Source organism: Neopsephotus bourkii, unplaced genomic scaffold (genome assembly GCF_033783945.1).
Source record: "Neopsephotus bourkii isolate Nb327-2 ecotype Australia unplaced genomic scaffold, CSIRO-AGI_Nbou_v1 NB_1770, whole genome shotgun sequence".
Lineage (NCBI taxonomy): Eukaryota > Metazoa > Chordata > Aves > Psittaciformes > Psittacidae > Neopsephotus > Neopsephotus bourkii.
The window spans coordinates 1,093,915-1,112,644 of NW_026902244.1; the positions used below are offsets into that span (position 1 = coordinate 1,093,915).

Genomic DNA, 18,730 nt, shown 5'->3' on the forward strand with positions numbered 1-18,730 from the left:
CTAATGATAAATTACAAGTAATGACTTATGACAGGTCGGGGGTGCATTCTAAGCATCAACACTGGGTCTAGTGGAGAGCAGTAGAGTCTGTGCCTCTACTAACTGAAACCCCAGGCAGAGAACTGGAGGGAGAGAAGTTTACATGGACACCCTGCAGGAAGGAGAGGTGGGAGAGATCAATCAGGGAGAGAGACCAGTTCATGTAGGCTGTGCAGCCCCAAGGTAAGAGAGACCTGGGGAAAAGGAGGGTATCTGCTGGGAGGATGGGCTGTGGGAAGGGTCTGGTCTGGCCTCAGAGGGAGGGCTCCTGGTGGGGGGGAAAAGGGTGGCCACTGATTAAGCTCTTCTCTGTCAGGTCTATGGCAGGTATAGTGTGTGTATGGGGACCAACTAGCAAAGCCTTCTGCCACATGTGGTGAATGTCAGGAATCTGGGATAGTTTTCTGGCGACGCGGGAGTCACGGACAGCACAGGAACGATCAATGTGATCAGCGAATGCCAATTTATTACAAAGCTTTAACTCCTTATATACCATTTCTTACAGGCACTTACAGTGATTTGGCATATTATGATTGGATGCATGTCTTGAACACCCTTAGCGACTAACACATAATTTGTTAAGCACAGGTGTGAGAACTTGAGCTCGAAAGCTTGCCAGCAGTCCACAGTTCTCATTAACTCAGTGAATTACAGCTTCTTCTTATCTTGCTTGCTTAAGCTTCCTTGGGCCTCTCACAGCATTGCTGTATCTTTCAGGATTATTCAGTTTATGTACCAATTATGCGCTCTCCCGTGAGAACACTGTCTCCACAGTTTTCTTCCCTGGCTGTCCCATCACTTTTCCCAAGCCACCTCCTTGTGCAAGAGCCGACTTTGTTATGTGAAAAGGACAAGGCTTGGTTTAAGTGGCATTCTAGTCAATGTTGTTACCCTCAGTGTACTGTGTATTTCTCTCTCAAGTACACACTTCATCCCTGAAAAAATCTTCAGTCCTACTCACCAATCTTAATATGGGAAAATAAGTAAGATCCCTTCCCAGCTTTTTTGCTCTCTTTTATGTACGACTTACATTTACAATCAAAGCTGTTGTAATCAATTATTACACCTTCAGTTAATGCGGTGTCACAGTTCAGTGGATGTAAATTGCAGTCATTCAAATAACACCGTGTCATAAAAAAATGTTTAGTATGCTATGAAAAAACGGTGAATTTTTGGCACTAAAAGTGTCTCCATCCTCCTGTCTTTGTCATCCTTAAAGCTTGCACCAGGGCAGTCTCTGCCTAATGCAGAAAGATGATTTAAATACTGCATCTGTGCTGTCACGGTTAGGAGGTAACTGCTTTGTGGGGGCTTGGCTTGGCGCTTCCTTCTGCTTGCCATTGACAAACTGAGATGTCTCTCGTAATTCTGAAACTTTTCTCAGATGATGAGAAAAGGATTAAAAATCTTTTACGGCCTTCAAGACCACAAGGACGTTTCTGACATGCACTGCAAATTTCCTGACAGAAGTCATTCAATCCCCTGCTTCATTACTCTGTAATCAAAAGCAGCCTTCCCAAGCTTGCACTGGTGTTGCCATGTGCAGCGATTATGGGTTGCCAGCCAGTTCTGTTTGTATATATTCATGTGTTTTCTTGCCTTCCTAATGCAGGCTCATTTGTCTTGGAAAATGCATTGCTTTCATTTTTATTTCCAGTGGGTAGTAACAGCTATCAGAAATATTTTGATACTTCTGTTTAACACTTCCAAGGCTGCAGAAGAAGCAAACCAAACCCAACTTTTCAACGAAGGTACTGATTTGCTTTTTAAGGAGCAGGTATGTTACTGGCATTGTACAAATCTTGTCTTGTCAATATACACCATGTGAGCCCTGAGTGAACTTCGGAACACATTGCTTATAAATTCACTGTGACAGTGAAATGATCAGTGGCACTATGGGTCATCCTTTGCAGCTACCACCGCATTGGTTTGTGTGCTGCCTGAAAACATAGCCTCTGTAGGTTTATTCTGAAAAGCCGTACTGCAGATGTTTACGTACCTTCTCGCATCTTGCATCTGAAAAGAGAGCTGTTTTCTTACACAGGCACAGTTCCGTGCATACACGTATTTCAGAACATATCCCCTGTCTTAATGCCATGTCGTGAGTGGGTGTGATCCATCACCATGGTCTCTGCTGTGGCCAAGCTCCATGGAGGGGCTGGTGTATCTACACCGTAGAAGAATGCTGTAAAGCATACTTGTGACTTATGCGTCTTCCCCTTCTACCAGATTACACTTGGAGTGCCAGCTTTTAGGTATCAAAGGGCTAAATCCAGAGCAGTCCTTCCTGTGCTTCTTCAAGTGGACTGGAGCTGCTCTGGGAGTGCCTTTCAAATGTGCCTGTATAGTTTTAGTATCATTCCCGCATAAAATTCCTTTCAGAGGCATTGCATATATGCTGCTCATTGTGGAATGGAACATGAAGTACATGGGAGAGGTGATGCAGTGTCCTGGTTTTAACAGTAGCAGTCATTTTTCTCTTTCTTGGTAGCTGGTGCAGTGCTGTGTTTTGACTTTCGGGCTGGGAAGAGAGCTGAAAACGATGTTTTGGTTTGGCCAAGGACTTTGTGAGCCTCATGCTCTGCCAGGGAGGAGGGGAGCCGGGAGGAAGCAGGGACAGGACACCTGACCCAAACTGACCAAAGAGGTATTCCATACCACAGCACGTCATGCCCAGGAGGTAACTGGGAGTTACCCAGAAGGGCTAGAGGGACTGCAGGGTTGGAAGAGGTATCGGTCGGTGCTTGGTCGGGCTGGGGGGGGCAAGTTATCGGTCACCTGGTGATGAGGTGTTGTATTCTCTTCCCTTGTTATTTCCTTTAGCATTACTATTATTGGTGGTAGCAGTAGTGATTTGTGTTATACCTTAGTTACTAAACTGTTCTTATCTCAACCCATAGGAGTTGCATTCTTTCCGATTCTCCCCTCCGTCCCTCCAGGAGTAGGGGGAGGGCAAGGGACTGGAGTGAGTGAACAAGCTGTCTGGATGGGTTAAACCACGACATGCAGCCTTGAGCAAAACCACGTTTGAGCTGCCGTCCGCCTGAACAGGGGTTCAGAGGTACCAGCAGTGTTTCTCTGCTCAGGTTCCCTGCCTCTCCAGCTGCCTTGATGCAGTCTTGTAAGCTTAGACGGCTCAGGAATGCTCTCTCCCTGTGGATTTAAGTGATTGCTGAGGGTTTAAATTCGTGCCTGAGCTCAGCCTTCCTCCAGTCTTGGGACCTGGGAGGCTCCAGCAGCCTGGCAGTGCCCCATTGGGGTCCCCATCTCCTGGAAGGGCAGGCAGTCAACCTACAAAGCTCCAGAGCTCTGCTTTGTGTCCTCTGGATGCTTTCTCCTGAGAAAGCACTGGCTGCTGCCATGAAGGGTCTACACTGCCCCCGAGGTGGGCATTTGCTGTTGGTCTGGCACGGATGAGCCTTCCCAGCACTCACGCAGAGCTGAAGCCTTCCACAGGAACCCTGAGAGAGACCCTTCGCCTGCGGGGACAGCCTCCGGCAGCGCCGGCACCACATCCCGCACCGGATACCCTGCCCGGGAAAGCACAGAGCTTCAAGGGCTCCGGCAGCAGGTGACCCACCCCCGGGAAGAGGCCGCGCGGGTGTCCGAGCGCGGGAGGAGCTGCCCTCGGTACCGACAGGCCCGCGGGGGGAGCCTCGCCGTAGGACGGCACCATCGCCACCGGCAGCCCAGCGCCGCCACCTTCCTCCGGCCTTGGAGGCGAAGGCAGCGCCCGCCGTTGGTCGCTGCCGTCACGGCTACCTGCGCCGGTCCAGCCGCTGAGGGCGGGCCTGGCCGGGCCGCAGGGAGCGGGGCCTGACCCGGTAGGGCTTGGCCCGGAAGCCCGCCCACCACGGCTGATGTGAGCTTCCCTGGCAGGGGGTGCTGCGGGGCCTTTTGCTCTCCTCTGCACGCCTCCTGGAGCCGGGGTGGAGCCGGGGTGGAGCCGCTAGCTCCCGAGCCGCGCCGCTGGTAGCGGTCGGTGAAAGGCCAGCTCGCCTGACCCTCTTCGTTTCTTTCCCCGGAGCAGGCCCCCGGAGCGGAGCCGGAGATGCTCATGCACATGGATCAGAAGGAGGAACTGCGGTTGTCCCGTCCCCGCTCCTGCGAAGGGAAGAGTGCTCTGAGCGGCACCTCAGGTAAGGGCCATGAGTGTGAACCCGTCATGAGAAAGAGTGCTGCGGGAGCACCAGCGCCCCCAGAATGTAGAAGGGCGGCGGTGCTGGGTTGGAGCAGGGCCTGTCCAGCTTCACCTGCTGCCTGTGACAACGGTATTCATAGCACCACAGGCCACCAGGCTGGGAGGGATCTCAAGGATCATCCAGTACAACTTTTCCAGGCAAAGCATGACCTGGACTGGATGTCCCAGTGCCCTGTCCAGCTGAGTCTTTAAAGCATCCAACAGTGGGGAGTGCACCTCTTCCCTGGGGAGATTATTGCAATGGCTGGGTGTTCTCACTGGGAAAAGTTTTCCTCTTGTGTCCAACCAGAATCTGCCCAGGAGTAACTTGTACCCCTCGTCTTTTCCATGGGACCCCTTGTGAAAAGGGAGCCTCCATCTTCTTCATAGCCACCCTTAAATAGTGGACTGTGGTGATCAGGTCTCCCCTGAGCCTTCTGTTCTCTGGGCAGAACAAGCCCAGCTCTCTTGGCCTTTCCTCATACAGCAGGCAGCAGGCCCAGCCCTTGATCAAGACCCAGAGAAGGGCAGACAAGCAGTGATGTGTCCCTGTATCCTTTCACAGGCCTGAGGCGTCTGTGGCTTCAGAAGCTCCTGAACTAGGCACATAACGTCTCAAGATCTCTCTTCTTGCCTTCTCAAGCTGCGCACATTGTAGCATCCATGGCAGCTTGCAGCAAGGAGTTCCCCAGCTTATTTAGGTGATTTATGAATTGCTGCCTCCTTTAGTTTGCTTTGAAAGTGCCTTTTACTGCTGGCAGGAGTTCTTAATTTAGAACAGATGGTGCAGGATAGATGCCAAACCCCCCCACAGGCCACTTGTGTTTTTATAGTCCTCTGTGATACCCCTATCAGCTGTACCTTTTCCCAGCAGAATGGGCAGTTGACTCCTCTCCTATACAGGATCTGTTCTGTGCCTCTGATGGTTCCTGTCATGCCTCTGTCTTCCTCAGCTCTGTCAGAGTGTCTCTGACATGGGGGATCCGTCCTCCCCCTTGCACACAGTCAGAATGTGGGGTTTGAGCAGGAAGGCAGAATTTCCTTCTCTTTTCTTCCATATGCTGTCCCTCCTAGTACTCATTGATGCTTGACTGGCTGTGTTGTGTGCCTAGGAGCTGCAGTTTTCATCCAGCTGCTCAGACTCCAAGATGCTATTCCTGAATGATATCAAGAACATCCTAGGCCCAGCCTGGTGTAAGTGCAAGCTGTAGAGGCTGTTCTCCTGTGAAGGTCTTTGTTTACCTGCAGTGAATGTCCCCTGTCACCTGGTTGGTCAGTATCTCAAGGCTGTGCCACAGTTTGTAGTCAGCCTTTGTGTCTTTAACCCTGAGGAACACAAAGTCATCAGCAAATGTTTCCACCTCCCTTTTCCCTTCCTTACCACCCTGTCAGGTTCATTCATGCCTCAGCAGCTTAGCTTCTTTACCAGTTTTGGTGAAGGATGAATGTCTTTCGGGAATGCCTCTGGACCCCACATGTCCCTTTAATCTGCTTACTTGGAGCTTGCCTTGTAGCTATATCACTGGCAGTCTTGGGCATACCAGAGGTCTTGCCATCAACCTAAATTGGCATGGGCTGAGGAAGAGCCACATTCTTCATGTCTTTCTTGCATATTCACTTTTGCCAGTTCAGCCTTGTGCTTCTAGTATAAAATCCTCATCATTGTGACCTTGCTCTCCTTCCACTTGGAATACTTCCAGTGAGTTCCTGTCTTGTTTTTATCAAAGCCTTTACAGACAGCGTGTCCTAGGTGCCAGTGAAGGTACCTAGTAGCTCAGAAGTAACAGAAATGATTGTAGAAGCGCTAGAGCCGTGACTGTAATTGTAAAAAGAAGCTTGACACTCCTGATCTTCCCCCAAAAGTATAGAACACCATAGAAAACTTAATTGTCATGTACTTGTGAGGGCTTTTTCAAGGTCAGCACAAGGAATCAGCACAAGCCCTTTGTCTTGACCAGGCTTTCAGGTGACCTCGGGTCTGTGCAGTGAACATTCGTACCAGTAACGCTTCTGCAACACTTTATGTACATAAGAGGGCAGGGATCTGTTCATTGCCTGTGTCCCAGGAGCCATTCATAAAAGTTCAGCTAGCACTAATTTGGCTTGCACCTACCTTCATCTTCTACATGTATTGGATTTCCTCAGTGCATAATCTGGAGCCAGCCATGGGGGATATTCAGGTCACCCACCACCTTGCATGTACAACAAATTTCTTCTGCACCAGTGAAAGCAAAAGTTAATTTGCTCTAAGAGTGGCATAAGCCAGGCTCCAGGTAGTGTCTGTGTCTCATGCCTTGTGCATCTTCTTTCTCTGCAGTACCATCAGCACAAGAGCACAAAGATTACTGTTGCATCCCAAGTAATGTTTTGCTGACCAATGATGTTCTTTATGGTCTTCCTCTGATTCCCAGTTCAACTTTTAGTAACATCCTATGGAGACAAGCAGAGAGAGCTGGGCTTGTTCAGCCTGAAGAAGAGAAGGCTCTGGGGAGATTTTAGAGCAGCTTCCAGCACCTAAAGGGCCCAACAAGAAATGTGGAGAGGGGCTTTTGACAAGAGCAAGTAGAGACAGGAGAAGGCGGAATGGCTTTAAACTGACAGAGGGGAGATGTAGATAAGGTGAAAGAACTTCTTCCCTGCAAGGGTGCTGAGGCTCTGGCACAGATTGCCCAGAGGAGCTGTGGCTGCCCCATCCCTGGTAGTGTTCAAGGCCAGGTTGGAAGGGGCTTGCAGCAACCTGATCTAGTGCAAGGTGTCCATGCACGTGGCAGGAGGTTGGAACTGGATGTGATCTGTAAAGCCCATTCCAGCTAAAACCATCCTGTGGTTCTATGATTTTCAGGTAGAACATCCTGGAAGAGCTAGCATCTTTCCCATATAAGCAGTAAACTTTTGCCTCTAATATGCCAGTGATTTCAGTAGATTCAGGTTCTGGTGAGGCATGCAGGGTAATTTATAGCATTTGCTCCTGTGAACACTCTGAAAAATCCACTGTGTAGTTTCAAGGGAAATACCATGTCCTGAACGCAGGATATACCAGAATGTTTTATACTTAAAGTCAATCTATCTGCTGAATTTTTAGCATTTAGCTCCCTGGGATTTGTCCTGTCCAAAGCTTCCAGTCCTGCCTGTGACTTGTCTGGATTCTCATTTTATTGCAGCTGAAGATGGGATTGTGAGCACAAATGAAGACAATGCCCATCAAGGCATCCCCGGGCCAGTGGAGCCCAAGGGTTTATGCTCAGGACTCTCCGAGGAGAACAGTTCCCAGAGTCCTGCACAGGACCCTGTTCTCCCACGCAGGTCAGAAAGGATTCAGAGATCTCTGGGGAAGAGGCAGAGCCGAGCGACACTGTGTGGAAAAAGCTTCAGGAGGCTGCCGGATGTTATCCAGCAGAGAAACCCTTCCATGGGAAGACTCAAGATATATGGGAACTGCATGAGCTTGACACTGATCCCACACCAGGTAACCCACACCGGGGAGAAGCCCTACAAGTGTGCCGAGTGTGGGAAGAGCTTCTCCAGGAACTCACAGCTTGTCCAGCACCAGCGGGTACACACCGGGGAGAAACCCTATGAGTGTAGGACTTGCAGGAAGAGTTTCAGTGTGAACTCAGCCCTGACACGACACCAGCGGGTGCACACTGGGGAGAAGCCCTACAAGTGTGCTGAGTGCGGGAAGAGCTTCTCCAGGAACACACAGCTTGTACAGCACCAGTGGGTGCACACTGGGGAAAAACCTTACGAGTGTGGTACCTGCGGGAAGAGCTTCACTGTGAGCTCGAAGCTGATCCAGCACCAGTTAACCCACACCGGGGAGAAACCCTATAAGTGTGCTGAGTGCGGGAAGAGCTTCTCCGACAACTCGCAGCTTCTCCGGCACCAGCGGGTGCACACTGGGGAGAAACCCTACGAGTGCAGGACCTGTGGGAAGAGCTTCAGCGTGAGCGCAGCCCTGACACAACACCAGCGGGTGCACACTGGGGAGAAACCCTACAAGTGTGCCGAGTGCGGGATGAGCTTCAGCATGAGCTCAGCCCTGACACGGCACCAGAGGGTCCACACCGGAGAGAAACCATACGAGTGCTCTGAGTGCGGGAAGAGCTTCAGCGTGAGCTCCAGGCTGATCCAGCACCAGTTAACCCACACGGGGGAGAAGCCCTACAAGTGTGCCGAGTGTGGGAAGAGCTTCTATGAGAAGTCACAGCTCGTCCGGCATCAGCGGGTGCACACTGGGGAGAAACCCTATGAGTGCATGACCTGCGGGAAGAGCTTCCGTGTGAGCTCAGCCCTGACACAACACCAGTGGGTCCACACTGGAGAGAAACCCTACGAGTGCTCTGAGTGTGGGAAGAGCTTCAGCGTGAGCTCAAAGCTGATCCAGCACCAGGTAACCCACACTGGGGAGAAGCCCTACAAGTGTGCTGAGTGTGGGAAGAGCTTCTCCAGGAACTCACAACTCCTCCAGCACCAGCGGGTGCACACCGGGGAGAAACCCTACGAGTGTACAGATTGTGGGAAGGGCTTCGGTCGCAGCTCTGCACTCATGAAACACCAGCGGGTCCACACCGGGGAGAGGCCCTACGCTTGTGCCTAGTGCAGGATCAGCTTTCGGCATAGTGGCCACCTCATCCAGCACCTGGGCATCCACACCAGCGAGCGTCCCTGCACCTGTGCTGAGTGTGGAAAGGGCTTCAGCGTGAGCTCGGCGCTCTTCCAGCACCAGCAGAACCACAGGGGTGGGGAGCCCTACGTGGGGTGAGTGTAGGGAGCAGTGAGGTCTGATACCCTGGGAGCAAAGCCCGGTGTCTCCCCCTCCCATTGACCACCCTGCTTGTGGAGGTTGAAAGCAGTTTCTTCCTAGGAGAGTGAGCCCTCAGAGATGAAGAAGGGGAGAGCCGGTGGAGGGAGCTGATTGGAGGTTTGGGGCAGGAGCCAGGAGAAAGGTGCCCGACTCTTTTCAGTGGTGGGCAGCCCCAGGATGAGGAGCAGTGGCCATGAACTGAAACACAAGAGGTTTGACCTCCACACGAGGAAGAACTTGTTCCATTGCAGTGGCAGAGCACTGAACAAGGTGTGCAGGGGGATGTGGAGGCTCCATCTCTGGGCACATCCAAGCCCTGCCTGGACACGTTCGGGTGCCCCTGCCCCGGCAGGGCTGGGACCGGGTAACCCCCAGGGTCGGCTCCCATGGCTGGTGCCGCTCGCAATGGCCCCGCGCAATAAATGTTCGTTGAGCGCCGCTGCGTTGCCTTCCCCGGCTGCGCTTGCGCGGGGTCTGGTGCCAGCCGCCCGCGGGGCGGGTCCTCACGCCTCGCTCGGAGCTCGCCGTTGGTTGAGGGGAGGTGAAACGAAGCAGGGCCGCGGACTCCACGGCCGCTGTGCGGTGTCCCGGCCGCCTCCACCAATCGGCGGTGCGGTCACGTGCGCGGGCGGCTTCTGATTGGCTGCGCAGTCTCCACGGTGGGTGATAAATTCAGGGCGGTCTGGCCGGGCGTTTGTCTCACGCCGCGGGGTTGAGGGCGGGTGGCGAGGGCTGCGGGCTGCGTCAGAGGCAGAGGGTGAGTGCGTGTCCATGGCAACGCTGCGGGGCGGCCCCGGGCTGAGGCCCTCGGGATTACCCGCGGGTCTCCCCCACCTACCGCAGGCCTCTGCTGCGCTGAGCCCGCCCCCCCCTTCCGGTTCCCAGGACATGTGGGCCCGGTCCCGTCGGCGCTCGGCCGGTCAACCTGTATAGGCCGTGTGAGGGCGGTGTCCGTGTGCCTTTGCCCCCGAGGCCTGGGCGGCCGCTCCCAGGAGCAACCCGCGGACCGTGGGCCTGGGCTGGCCCTCAAGCTTTGCCGGCTCCTGTGTGATACGTGGGTAGACTCCACAACTCGTTAAAGTAGGTATGCGTTATTCAGCATTGAGGTGCATGCGGGATCGCTCCTCCAACGTCATGTGCACTTCAGCGTTGTTCTCTTTCATACTTATCCTCTATAACATATTTATGAGGTTACACAACATGCCTATACATATTAATGAACTATCCCCACTTCATATTATAATGATGTAAAAGGTCCTTGCTTGCGTAGTGTCTCCTGGTGGTCGTGGGCGAGGGTCTAAAGATGAAGTAAACAAGTCTTCCCTGAACTTCTCATCTCTCATCACTGTGCATGTTCCCTGCTGATTTAGTCACTGTCCAAACTGCAAAGCTGATTTCAGCTGGCGTAGGGGTCCAGAGAACAGGAGTTACTGTCCTTTTTCTTATCAATAGACTTGGTCCTCCCACTCTGTTTCGGCTAGCACAATAAGTGTTGAGCACACATTTGTTTAGTAAGCATAAGTAAGCAGTAACATTGTTCAGCAAGCAGCTTAACCCTACCCCCCTGTACATCAGTTAACCCTTCACATCAGGTGCTGCCGTCTGCCAGCCGTGTGCACGGAAGCAGTGGGGCTTTATTTGGCTGTGCCAGGCCAGTGCTTGTCAGGCCTCCCACATCTCTTCCCTTGGCTCCTGTGGGCAAGCGTCCGCACAGCAGCTGAGGGAGTGTGCCAGAGCAGCTGCCTCATACCCTGCAGTGGTTCCTGCACGCAGCTCCTCCAGGAGGATGTCTGAGTGTTTCAGGACAGGAGCTGCGCCGGGTTCTGCTGGTGCACTGTGGGCACTTGGCCCTTCTGCATCACTGGCAGTGCTCAAGGCCAGGGTGGACGGGGCTTGGAGCAACCTGTGCTAGTGGAAGCTGTCCCTGTCCGTAGCAGGGCTGGGAACTAGATGAGCTTTAAGGTCCCTTCCAACCCCAGCCATTTTATGGTTCTATAATTCTTGATCCTGCTGAGCTCAATAAAGAGCTTGAAGGACAAAGGCCTATGAAGCCTATTGCTGTCCCAACTTTTCCTTTGTTGGGTGAAACAGATACGTTTTTCAAGCCTCTTAGTGCCTAGCACAGCACTGCTTTACATACATCAGCTATAAGTGCCTGTCACTGACCCTGCTTGGAGTATCCCAGGCACAGCGGACTGCATGCTGGGATGGGCAGGGCAGGTACTGGCTCTCCGCACAGCAAAGGCTGTTGGTAAGTTCATGTGTGCCTGTCACACTCCATTGCTAGTCTCCCCAGGTGCAAAGCTGGTCGAGTGATGTGCCCCTTGTGCTGTTCTCCCAGGCAGTATGAGAAAACAGATTCTGGATGCAGTCCCTGTCACAAGGGCTGATTACCCAAGTGCAGAACTGGACAAGATCTGTGAACTTACCAGGAATTTCCCTCCTTGGTCACTTTGTTGAGGTGCTGGACTGTGGCTGTGGGGGACAGAGGTAGCGTTTACATGGGCACCTCTTAAAGTGCCTTAGACTTGAATTATTTCCTAGATATAGGCTATGTCCAGGTGAAGTCTTGAACCTACCGGGGATAAGGCAGTAAAAATTATTCTGTGAGGCCCCATTTTCAGCCCCAAAACCTCCCCAGGGGAGGAGGAGAAGGTGTGAAGCTCTTCTGATGTGAGTGCCAGGTTACCTTTGCGATTGCTCTTCAAGCTGCTAGGCCTGGGGTTCTGGGGTTTGTCTCCACAGCTGTGATGCTTGGGTAGGTGCAGCCACGCTCTGCTGCTGCTTGTTAAAGCAAGGATGCAAATTCTGCATGTGGGCAAATGGCCTGAAGTTGTAAACTGGATGAAGAGCAAACTTGAACTCTGTACCACCTGGTTGTTTACAAATTACTGAGCTTCTCCCAAGGGTGCCAAAGCAAAGCCAGGGCTTCAGTCCTGCTTCCCTGCCACAGCAGTGTCTACTTCCTTCAAAAGGCACTGGATGGTAGGGATTAAGTGTCTTCCTACCCTGAGAAGGATGGCTGTGCATCTTGAGTGTGAAACTTGCTGTGGAAATGTGTCAGGGGCAAACTAAGTGCTGGCTAGATGAGATAGGGATGTTTTCTCAGAGGGTTTGAACATTGTTACGGGGAAAAAAAATTGTATCAGCAACAATTTGTATCAGCAACAATTTGTAACAGCAACAATTAACAGTTATAAGAGTCTGTCACCAATACCAAAATCACAAGACCAATATCGTCACTGTAACAAGCCACAAAATAGACACACTCCACACAGTTACAGCAGTTGAAACAGAGACAAGAATTAATAACGCAGTTATAGCAGCGTCTGACCAATACCAAAATCACAAGACCAAAATCATAACAAGCCAAAACTTAAGTGAAATACCAGTAAAATCCAAAAACATTTCTACAAGATGCTGCGTCTTGTAGGACCCAAACCACAGGATGCCCCCTGCTTCTTGTGGGTGCATACCAAATGGAAACTAGCATTGTGTGTACGCCTTTACCCATGATATTTTCTATCTCAATTTACGGAATGCTTCCAAACCTTGCGTACGCTTACCAACCCTACCCAATTACCAATTTAGTCTTTATGCAAGATGCCCCCTGCACCTTACAGACTATACAAAAGAAAAAAATACCTTTTATGAAGGTGGTCCTTGTCTGCTCCCACAGTGATCCAAATGAGTCAAGGGGTCCTTCCAGGAAAAACTCCTGAAGAGCCTAGGGAGCCCTGTCCTCAGCGGGTCCTGCAGCCGAGCACAGAGGGTCACATCTGGGATGCCAGATTGATTTGGAGGAAACTCCAGGAACTTCCCAACAAAGTTTTAAGTTGACAAGCAGGTATTCTTTATTGCGGCACCGGGAGACACGAGGGATAGCTCCTCCAAGTGTGTCTCTTCCAGGCATCAACCAGGCTGTGATTATATTGTCCTTAAACATGCATATTCCTTAGATTACATACATTACATCATACTTTGAGAGAATGCCTCCTGTATGACTACAAAAATGTGGTAGTGGGCTTTTGGACCCCTGGTCGCTATTTCTTCATCGCTTTGTTTTAGGATCCTTGTCATATCAGTCATATCAATAACCACCAGGCAGTTCTGGCAAAGCTTATTTTAGTAATTTCCTTTTCTCTAGAGTGATCATGTCAGATGGAGCATCTGCAAAAACAGTTGTGGGAGATACAAGTCTGACTGCACCAAAGTCCTTAAATGACTGTTTGTGTGCTAACCCCTTCTTCCAGCAGCAGACACAGCTGCTTGAACGGTAATTCACTGCTCTGAGTTGTGCTTCTACAACAGTAGTTACAGGTTTGGGTAAAGGCTTTTGAGAGCCCAGCAGACCCCCCGTGGCATGGAGAGTGAAATCCCAGTGGTAGTGAGTGCTGATTAACATGAGTGTGTTGCAAGAGATGGGTGCAGAGGCTCTGTCAAGTGAGTTAGCAGATGTGTCTTGTAGAATGATGATCTCTGGAGTCATGCTGTTTATGTGTGCCCATTTGGAGCCTTGAGCCATTGCTGCTGCTGCTGTTAACTAGTCATGTCTGAGGCTTGATCTGGTGGCTTCCTTTGGGTTGCATGGAATGTCAAGCTTGTCAGCACGCAGAGGCAGCGCACCCTACCTGCAGGACTCTGCCTGTCTGGAAGTATAAGATAAATTGGAACCACTTTCTCTAGTTTAATTTTGGAATCTGCATTTCTTGAAGAGTGCCTGACTTGAAGCCAGCTGCGCAGGAAGCCAGGATGCCATCAGGACTTGTGCAGCTGTGCTGGCAGGAGGCTGGCTGTGCTGTGAGGCAGGCAGGCTGCTCCCCTGGGCCTGTGACGGGCACCTGGCTCAGCCTGGGCAGGTTCTGCTTCTTTGCTTCAGTTTCCCTTCCCCATGGTGGATGTTTGGAGGTGTGACAAGTTTGCTGACCCGGTGTGGTGCTTGCTGTCCAGTGAGTGATCAAAATTAAAATAGCGCCCTTGAACCTGGCTTCCTTCTTGGGGAAGGCTCTGTCTCAGTGAGCCCAAGGACCCTGTGATCACAGGGGAAACCCTCACCCTAGATATGTGTCCTCCAAACTGAGTGCTCAGACCCAGCTCCCAGTGCTCCTGGCCCAGTCCTGTGCTGGAGTGTGGAGGGCAGTGGAAGTGGCTGTAGAACAGGGCTTCAGAAACTGAGGGTGAGGAGCCAGAGGGCAGTTAATGTATAGCTGGGGTGCTCCATGTGAGCTGGGAGCCAGCAGCTGGTGTGCTGGTGCTGGCCCTGTGCTGACGTTGGTGAACTTGCAGCTGCCTGCCTGGTCTTCTAGGCCTGAGGGGGCTGACCTCAAATAGGAGAGTGTGAGGGTTGGCTCTCTTACAGTGAGTGCTTTCCAACAGCCAGGAAGCAGCTTAGTTCCTTGTTGATCTGGCAAGGCTGCCTGTAAGCTGATGGTACTGCTCTGCACAAAAGTGATTACAGGTCTATTTTGTAAATGATGTGGGTGGATTTCTGCTTGAGAGGAAACTCGGCTATAAGCCCGGTGTCTCACTCCTGCTTCCCTCTGAAACCCCTCCCTGGTTTTGCCTTTCAGGTTGTCTAATCTCCAGCACTAACAAGCAATACCACCTGCAATAGAGAGCGCAGAGAGGGGAGAAGGGGAAATGTTGCTCTATGAGGAAACAGAAGATGATAATGTCAGGTGAGTCCTGTCTCACAATGTGGCACAGACAGTATTGGGTAAGGCAGGAGACCTTCCAGGTTAAGGGCTGTGATCTTCCTCCTCATCAGAAAAGGGGTGGGGGATTCAAATATATATGTGCAGTAAAACTGTTTAATCAAAGTGTACCAGCAGGAATGGGAAGGAGCAATCTGGCTAAAGCTGGCAGCAAGCCGTTGGATTTTTCTAGTCTCTGCTATCACTTGCCCTTCAGAAATGCTTTGACCATCTGGCATCTGTGTTTGTGCCTTGTTGGCCAAGGTGAGCCAGTTTTCCATGGTTTGCTGCGTAGACTCATGTGATGGCAGCTTCTTGGTTTGAAAGATGACCATAGAGGTGAACTGTGCTCCAGCGAGCTGCCTCTCTTGCCTTTGCAGAATGCCCACCAGTTTAGCCAAGACTGTTGTCTTGGAGGTTAAACAACAAATTCACACACACGCTCTGAAAGTCAAGGCTTGAGACTTGGGAAGAGCGAGCAGGGTGCTTCCAAGAATACCTAGGTATTCCGTGCTGGTTGACTTCTCCTTGACTTGAGACAGTTTTATGCTGCCTGGCTGCATGGCCACTCGATGCGTCTGGAGTGTCTGTGTCTCTTGCAGCTATCTGTAGCAGGCTAGTCAGAAAACCTGATCAGTGTCATTTCCAAAGTCGACTTATCTTAGGTTTTAAACAGTGTGGGTCTGTTGCGGAAGTCTTGGAACCTAAACTGTCATCTTTTATGTATTTATTTTCACAGCATCTTTTGACTTTTGTCATTCTTGCAGTTCTCAGTCTGCTAAGTCTTACTGAACAAAATGGACTCAACACCTCAAAATAAGAAGCTGGATTTTTAGAAGTATTTATAGATTTGCAACATGTCAATATTTTTATTTTTTATACCATATATCTTTGAGTTTATCTGATTTATATGACATACAATATACAATGTGTAAGGTATTAATGATAAATTACAAGTAATGTCTTATGACAGGTCGGGGGTGCATTCTGAGCATCAACACTGGGTCTAGTGGAGAGCAGTAGAGTCTGTGCCTCTACTAACTGAAACCCCAGGCAGAGAACTGGAGGGAGAGGAGTTGACATGGACACCCTGCAGGGAGGAGAGGTGGGAGAGATCAGTCAGGGAAAGAGCCCAGTTCATGTAGGCTGTGCAGCCCCAAGGTAAGAGAGACCTGGGAAAAAGGCGTTTGTCTGCTGGGAGGATGGGCTGTGGGAAGGGTCTGGTCTGGCCTCAGAGGGAGGGCTCCTGGTGGAGGGGAAAAGGGTGGCCACTGATGAAGCTCTTCTCTGTCAGGTCTATGGCAGGTAGAGTGTGTGTGTGGGGACCTCCTAGCAAAGCCTTCTGCCACATGTGGTGAATTGTTAGGAATTTGGGATAGTTTTCTTCCCTGGCTGTCCCATCACTTTTCCCAAGCCACCTGCTTGTGTAAGAGCCGACTTTGTTATGTGAAAAGGACAGGGCTCGCCTTACTTGGCATTCTAGTAAATGTTGTCACCCTCAGCGTACCGTGTATTTCTCCCTCAAGTACACACTTCATCCCTGAAAAAAACTTCAGTCCTACTCACTAGTCTTAATATGAGAAAATAAGTAAGATCCCTTCCCAGCTTTTTTATTCTTTTAGGTATGACTTGCATTTACAATCAAAGCTTTTGTAATCAATTATTACATCTTCAGTTAACGTGGTGTCACAGTTCAGTGGATGTAAATTGCAGTCATTCAAATAACACTGTGTCATAAAAAACTGTTTAATATGTATGAAAAAATGGTGAAATTTAGGCACTGAAAGTGTCTCCATCCTCCTGTCTTTGTCATCCTTAAAGCTTGCACCAGGGCAGTCTTTGCCTAATGCAGAAAGATGACTTAAATACTGCATCTGTGCTGTCACGGTTAGGAGGTAACTGCTTTGCGGGGGCTTGGCTTGGTGCTTCCTTGTTGCTGCCATTGACAAACTGAGATGTCTCTTGTAATTCTGAAACTTTCCTCAAATGATGAGAAAAGGATTAAAACTCTTTTATAGCCTTCAAGACCACAAGGACGTTTCTGACATGCACTCCAAATTCTCTGACAGAAATCGTTCAATCCCCTGCTTCATTAGTCCGTAAGCAAAGGCAGCCTTCCCAAGTTCACCCTGGTGCTGCCATGTGCCAGTGATGTTGTGCTGCCAGCCAGTTCTGTTTGTATGCATTCATGTGTTTTCTTGCCTTTCTAATGCAGCTCGTTTGTCTTGGAAAATGCATTGCTTTCATTTTTATTTCCAGTGGGTAGTAACAGCTATCAGAAATATTTTGATACTTCTGTTTAACACTTCCAAGGCTGCAGAAGAAGCAAACCAAACCCAACTTTTCAACTAAGGCACTGATTTGCTTTTTAAGGTAAAGAAAGGAGCAGGTATGTTACTGGCATTGTACAAATCTTGTCTTGCCAATATACACCATGTGAGCCCTGAGTGACCTTTGGAACACACTGCTTATAAATTCGCTGTGACAGTGAAATGATCAGTGGCACTATGGGTCATCCTTTGCAGCTACCACCACATTGATTTGTGTGCTGCCTGAAAACATAGCCTCTGTAGGTTTATTCTGAAAAGCCGTACTGCAGATGTTTACGTGCCTTCTCGCATCTTGCATCTGAAAAGAGAGCTGTTTTCTCTTACACAGGCACAGTTCTCTCCATACACGTATTTCAGAACATATTCCCTGTCTTAATGCCATGTCGTGAGTGGGTGTGATCCATCACCATGGTCTCTGCTATGTCCAAGCTCCATGGAGGGGCTGGTGTATCTACACCGTAGAGGTATGCTGTAAAGCATACTTGTGACTTATGTGCTTTCCCTTTCTACCAGATTATGCTTGGAGTGCCAGATTTTAGGTATCAAAGGGCTAAATCCAGAGCAATCCTTCCTGTGCTTCTTCAAGTGGACTGGAGCTGCTCTGGGAGTGCCTTTCAAATGTGCCTGTATAGTTTTAGTATCATTCCTTCATAAAATTCCTTTCAGAGGCATTGCATATATGCTGCTCATTGTGGAATGGGACATGAAGCACATGGGAGAGGTGATGCAGCCTTGAGCAAAACCACGTTTGAGCCGCCATCCACCTGAACGGGGCTTCAGAGATACCAGCAGTGTTTCTCTGCTCAGGTTCCCTGCCTCTCCAGCTGCCCTGATGCAGTCTTGTAATCTTAGATGGCTCAGCAATGCTCTCTCCCTATGGATTTAAGTGATCGCTGAAGGCTTAAGTTCGTGCCTGAGCTCAGCCTTCCTCCACTCTTGGGACCTGGGAGACTCCAGTAGCCTAGCAGTGCCCCATCAGGTTCCCCATCTTTTGGAAGGGCAGGCAGTCCACCTACAAAGCTCCAGAGCTCTGCTTTGTGTCCTCTGGATGCTTTCTCCTGAGAAAGCGCTGGCTGCTGCCATGTCTTGTTCATCAAGTTCCTGCCATGAAGGGTCTACATTGCCCCCGAGGTGGGCATTTGCTGTTGGTCTGGCACAGATGAGCCTTCCCAGCACACACGCAGAGCTGAAGCCTTCCACAGGTACCCCGAGAGAGACCCTTTGCCTGTGGGGACAGCCTCTTGCAGTGCCAGCACCTCATCCTGCAGCAAACACCCTGCCCAGGAGAGCAGACAGAGCTTCAGGAGCTCCGGCAGCAAGTGGGGGAGGCTGCACTGTTGTCAGAGCACGGGGGGAGCTGCCCTTGGTGATACAAGGAAAGCAAATGCCTGGAAAACTTAGGGTTAAAATACTTTTAATTTAACTTGGGTCTAAGATGGAGAAGAATGTGTGTGTGTGAATGCAAGATTTGTAATGGACTTACCATTGGCCAGAGCCAGAATTTTTGCTTTCAAAATGGGAAAATTCTGACACCGGAAGGGAAAGTCAATTAACTCGGAATGTATTACCTAAAGTGTTTAAAACGAGACGATTTTTGGAAATCAGTTAGCACTGGTACTAGAATCATGGAAGCCACCTACTCAGACGGGGACTCTGTTACAGTATGTGAATGACCTATTAATTG

At 50.4% G+C, this 18,730-nt stretch overlaps 1 protein-coding gene and 1 long non-coding RNA gene across 2 annotated transcripts; one reads left to right on the plus strand and one right to left on the minus strand.

Moving 5' to 3' along the window:
- Positions 1 to 3,987: 3,987 nt before the first annotated feature.
- Positions 3,988 to 9,434, plus strand: LOC133226212 (zinc finger protein 345-like). The gene is made up of 2 exons (XM_061379459.1): positions 3,988 to 4,178; positions 7,381 to 9,434. Exons 1-2 carry the CDS (start codon positions 4,091 to 4,093, stop codon positions 8,814 to 8,816), a joined length of 1,524 nt encoding a protein of 507 aa, XP_061235443.1. The 5' UTR covers positions 3,988 to 4,090; the 3' UTR covers positions 8,817 to 9,434.
- Positions 9,435 to 15,557: 6,123 nt separating this feature from the next.
- On the minus strand, positions 15,558 to 17,359 carry LOC133226218 (uncharacterized). Its single transcript, XR_009729444.1, has 2 exons — positions 16,498 to 17,359; positions 15,558 to 15,806 (listed from the first exon to the last, which is right to left on the minus strand). It is a non-coding gene; the product is annotated as an uncharacterized LOC133226218 (long non-coding RNA).
- Between the last annotated feature and the right edge of the window lie 1,371 nt (positions 17,360 to 18,730).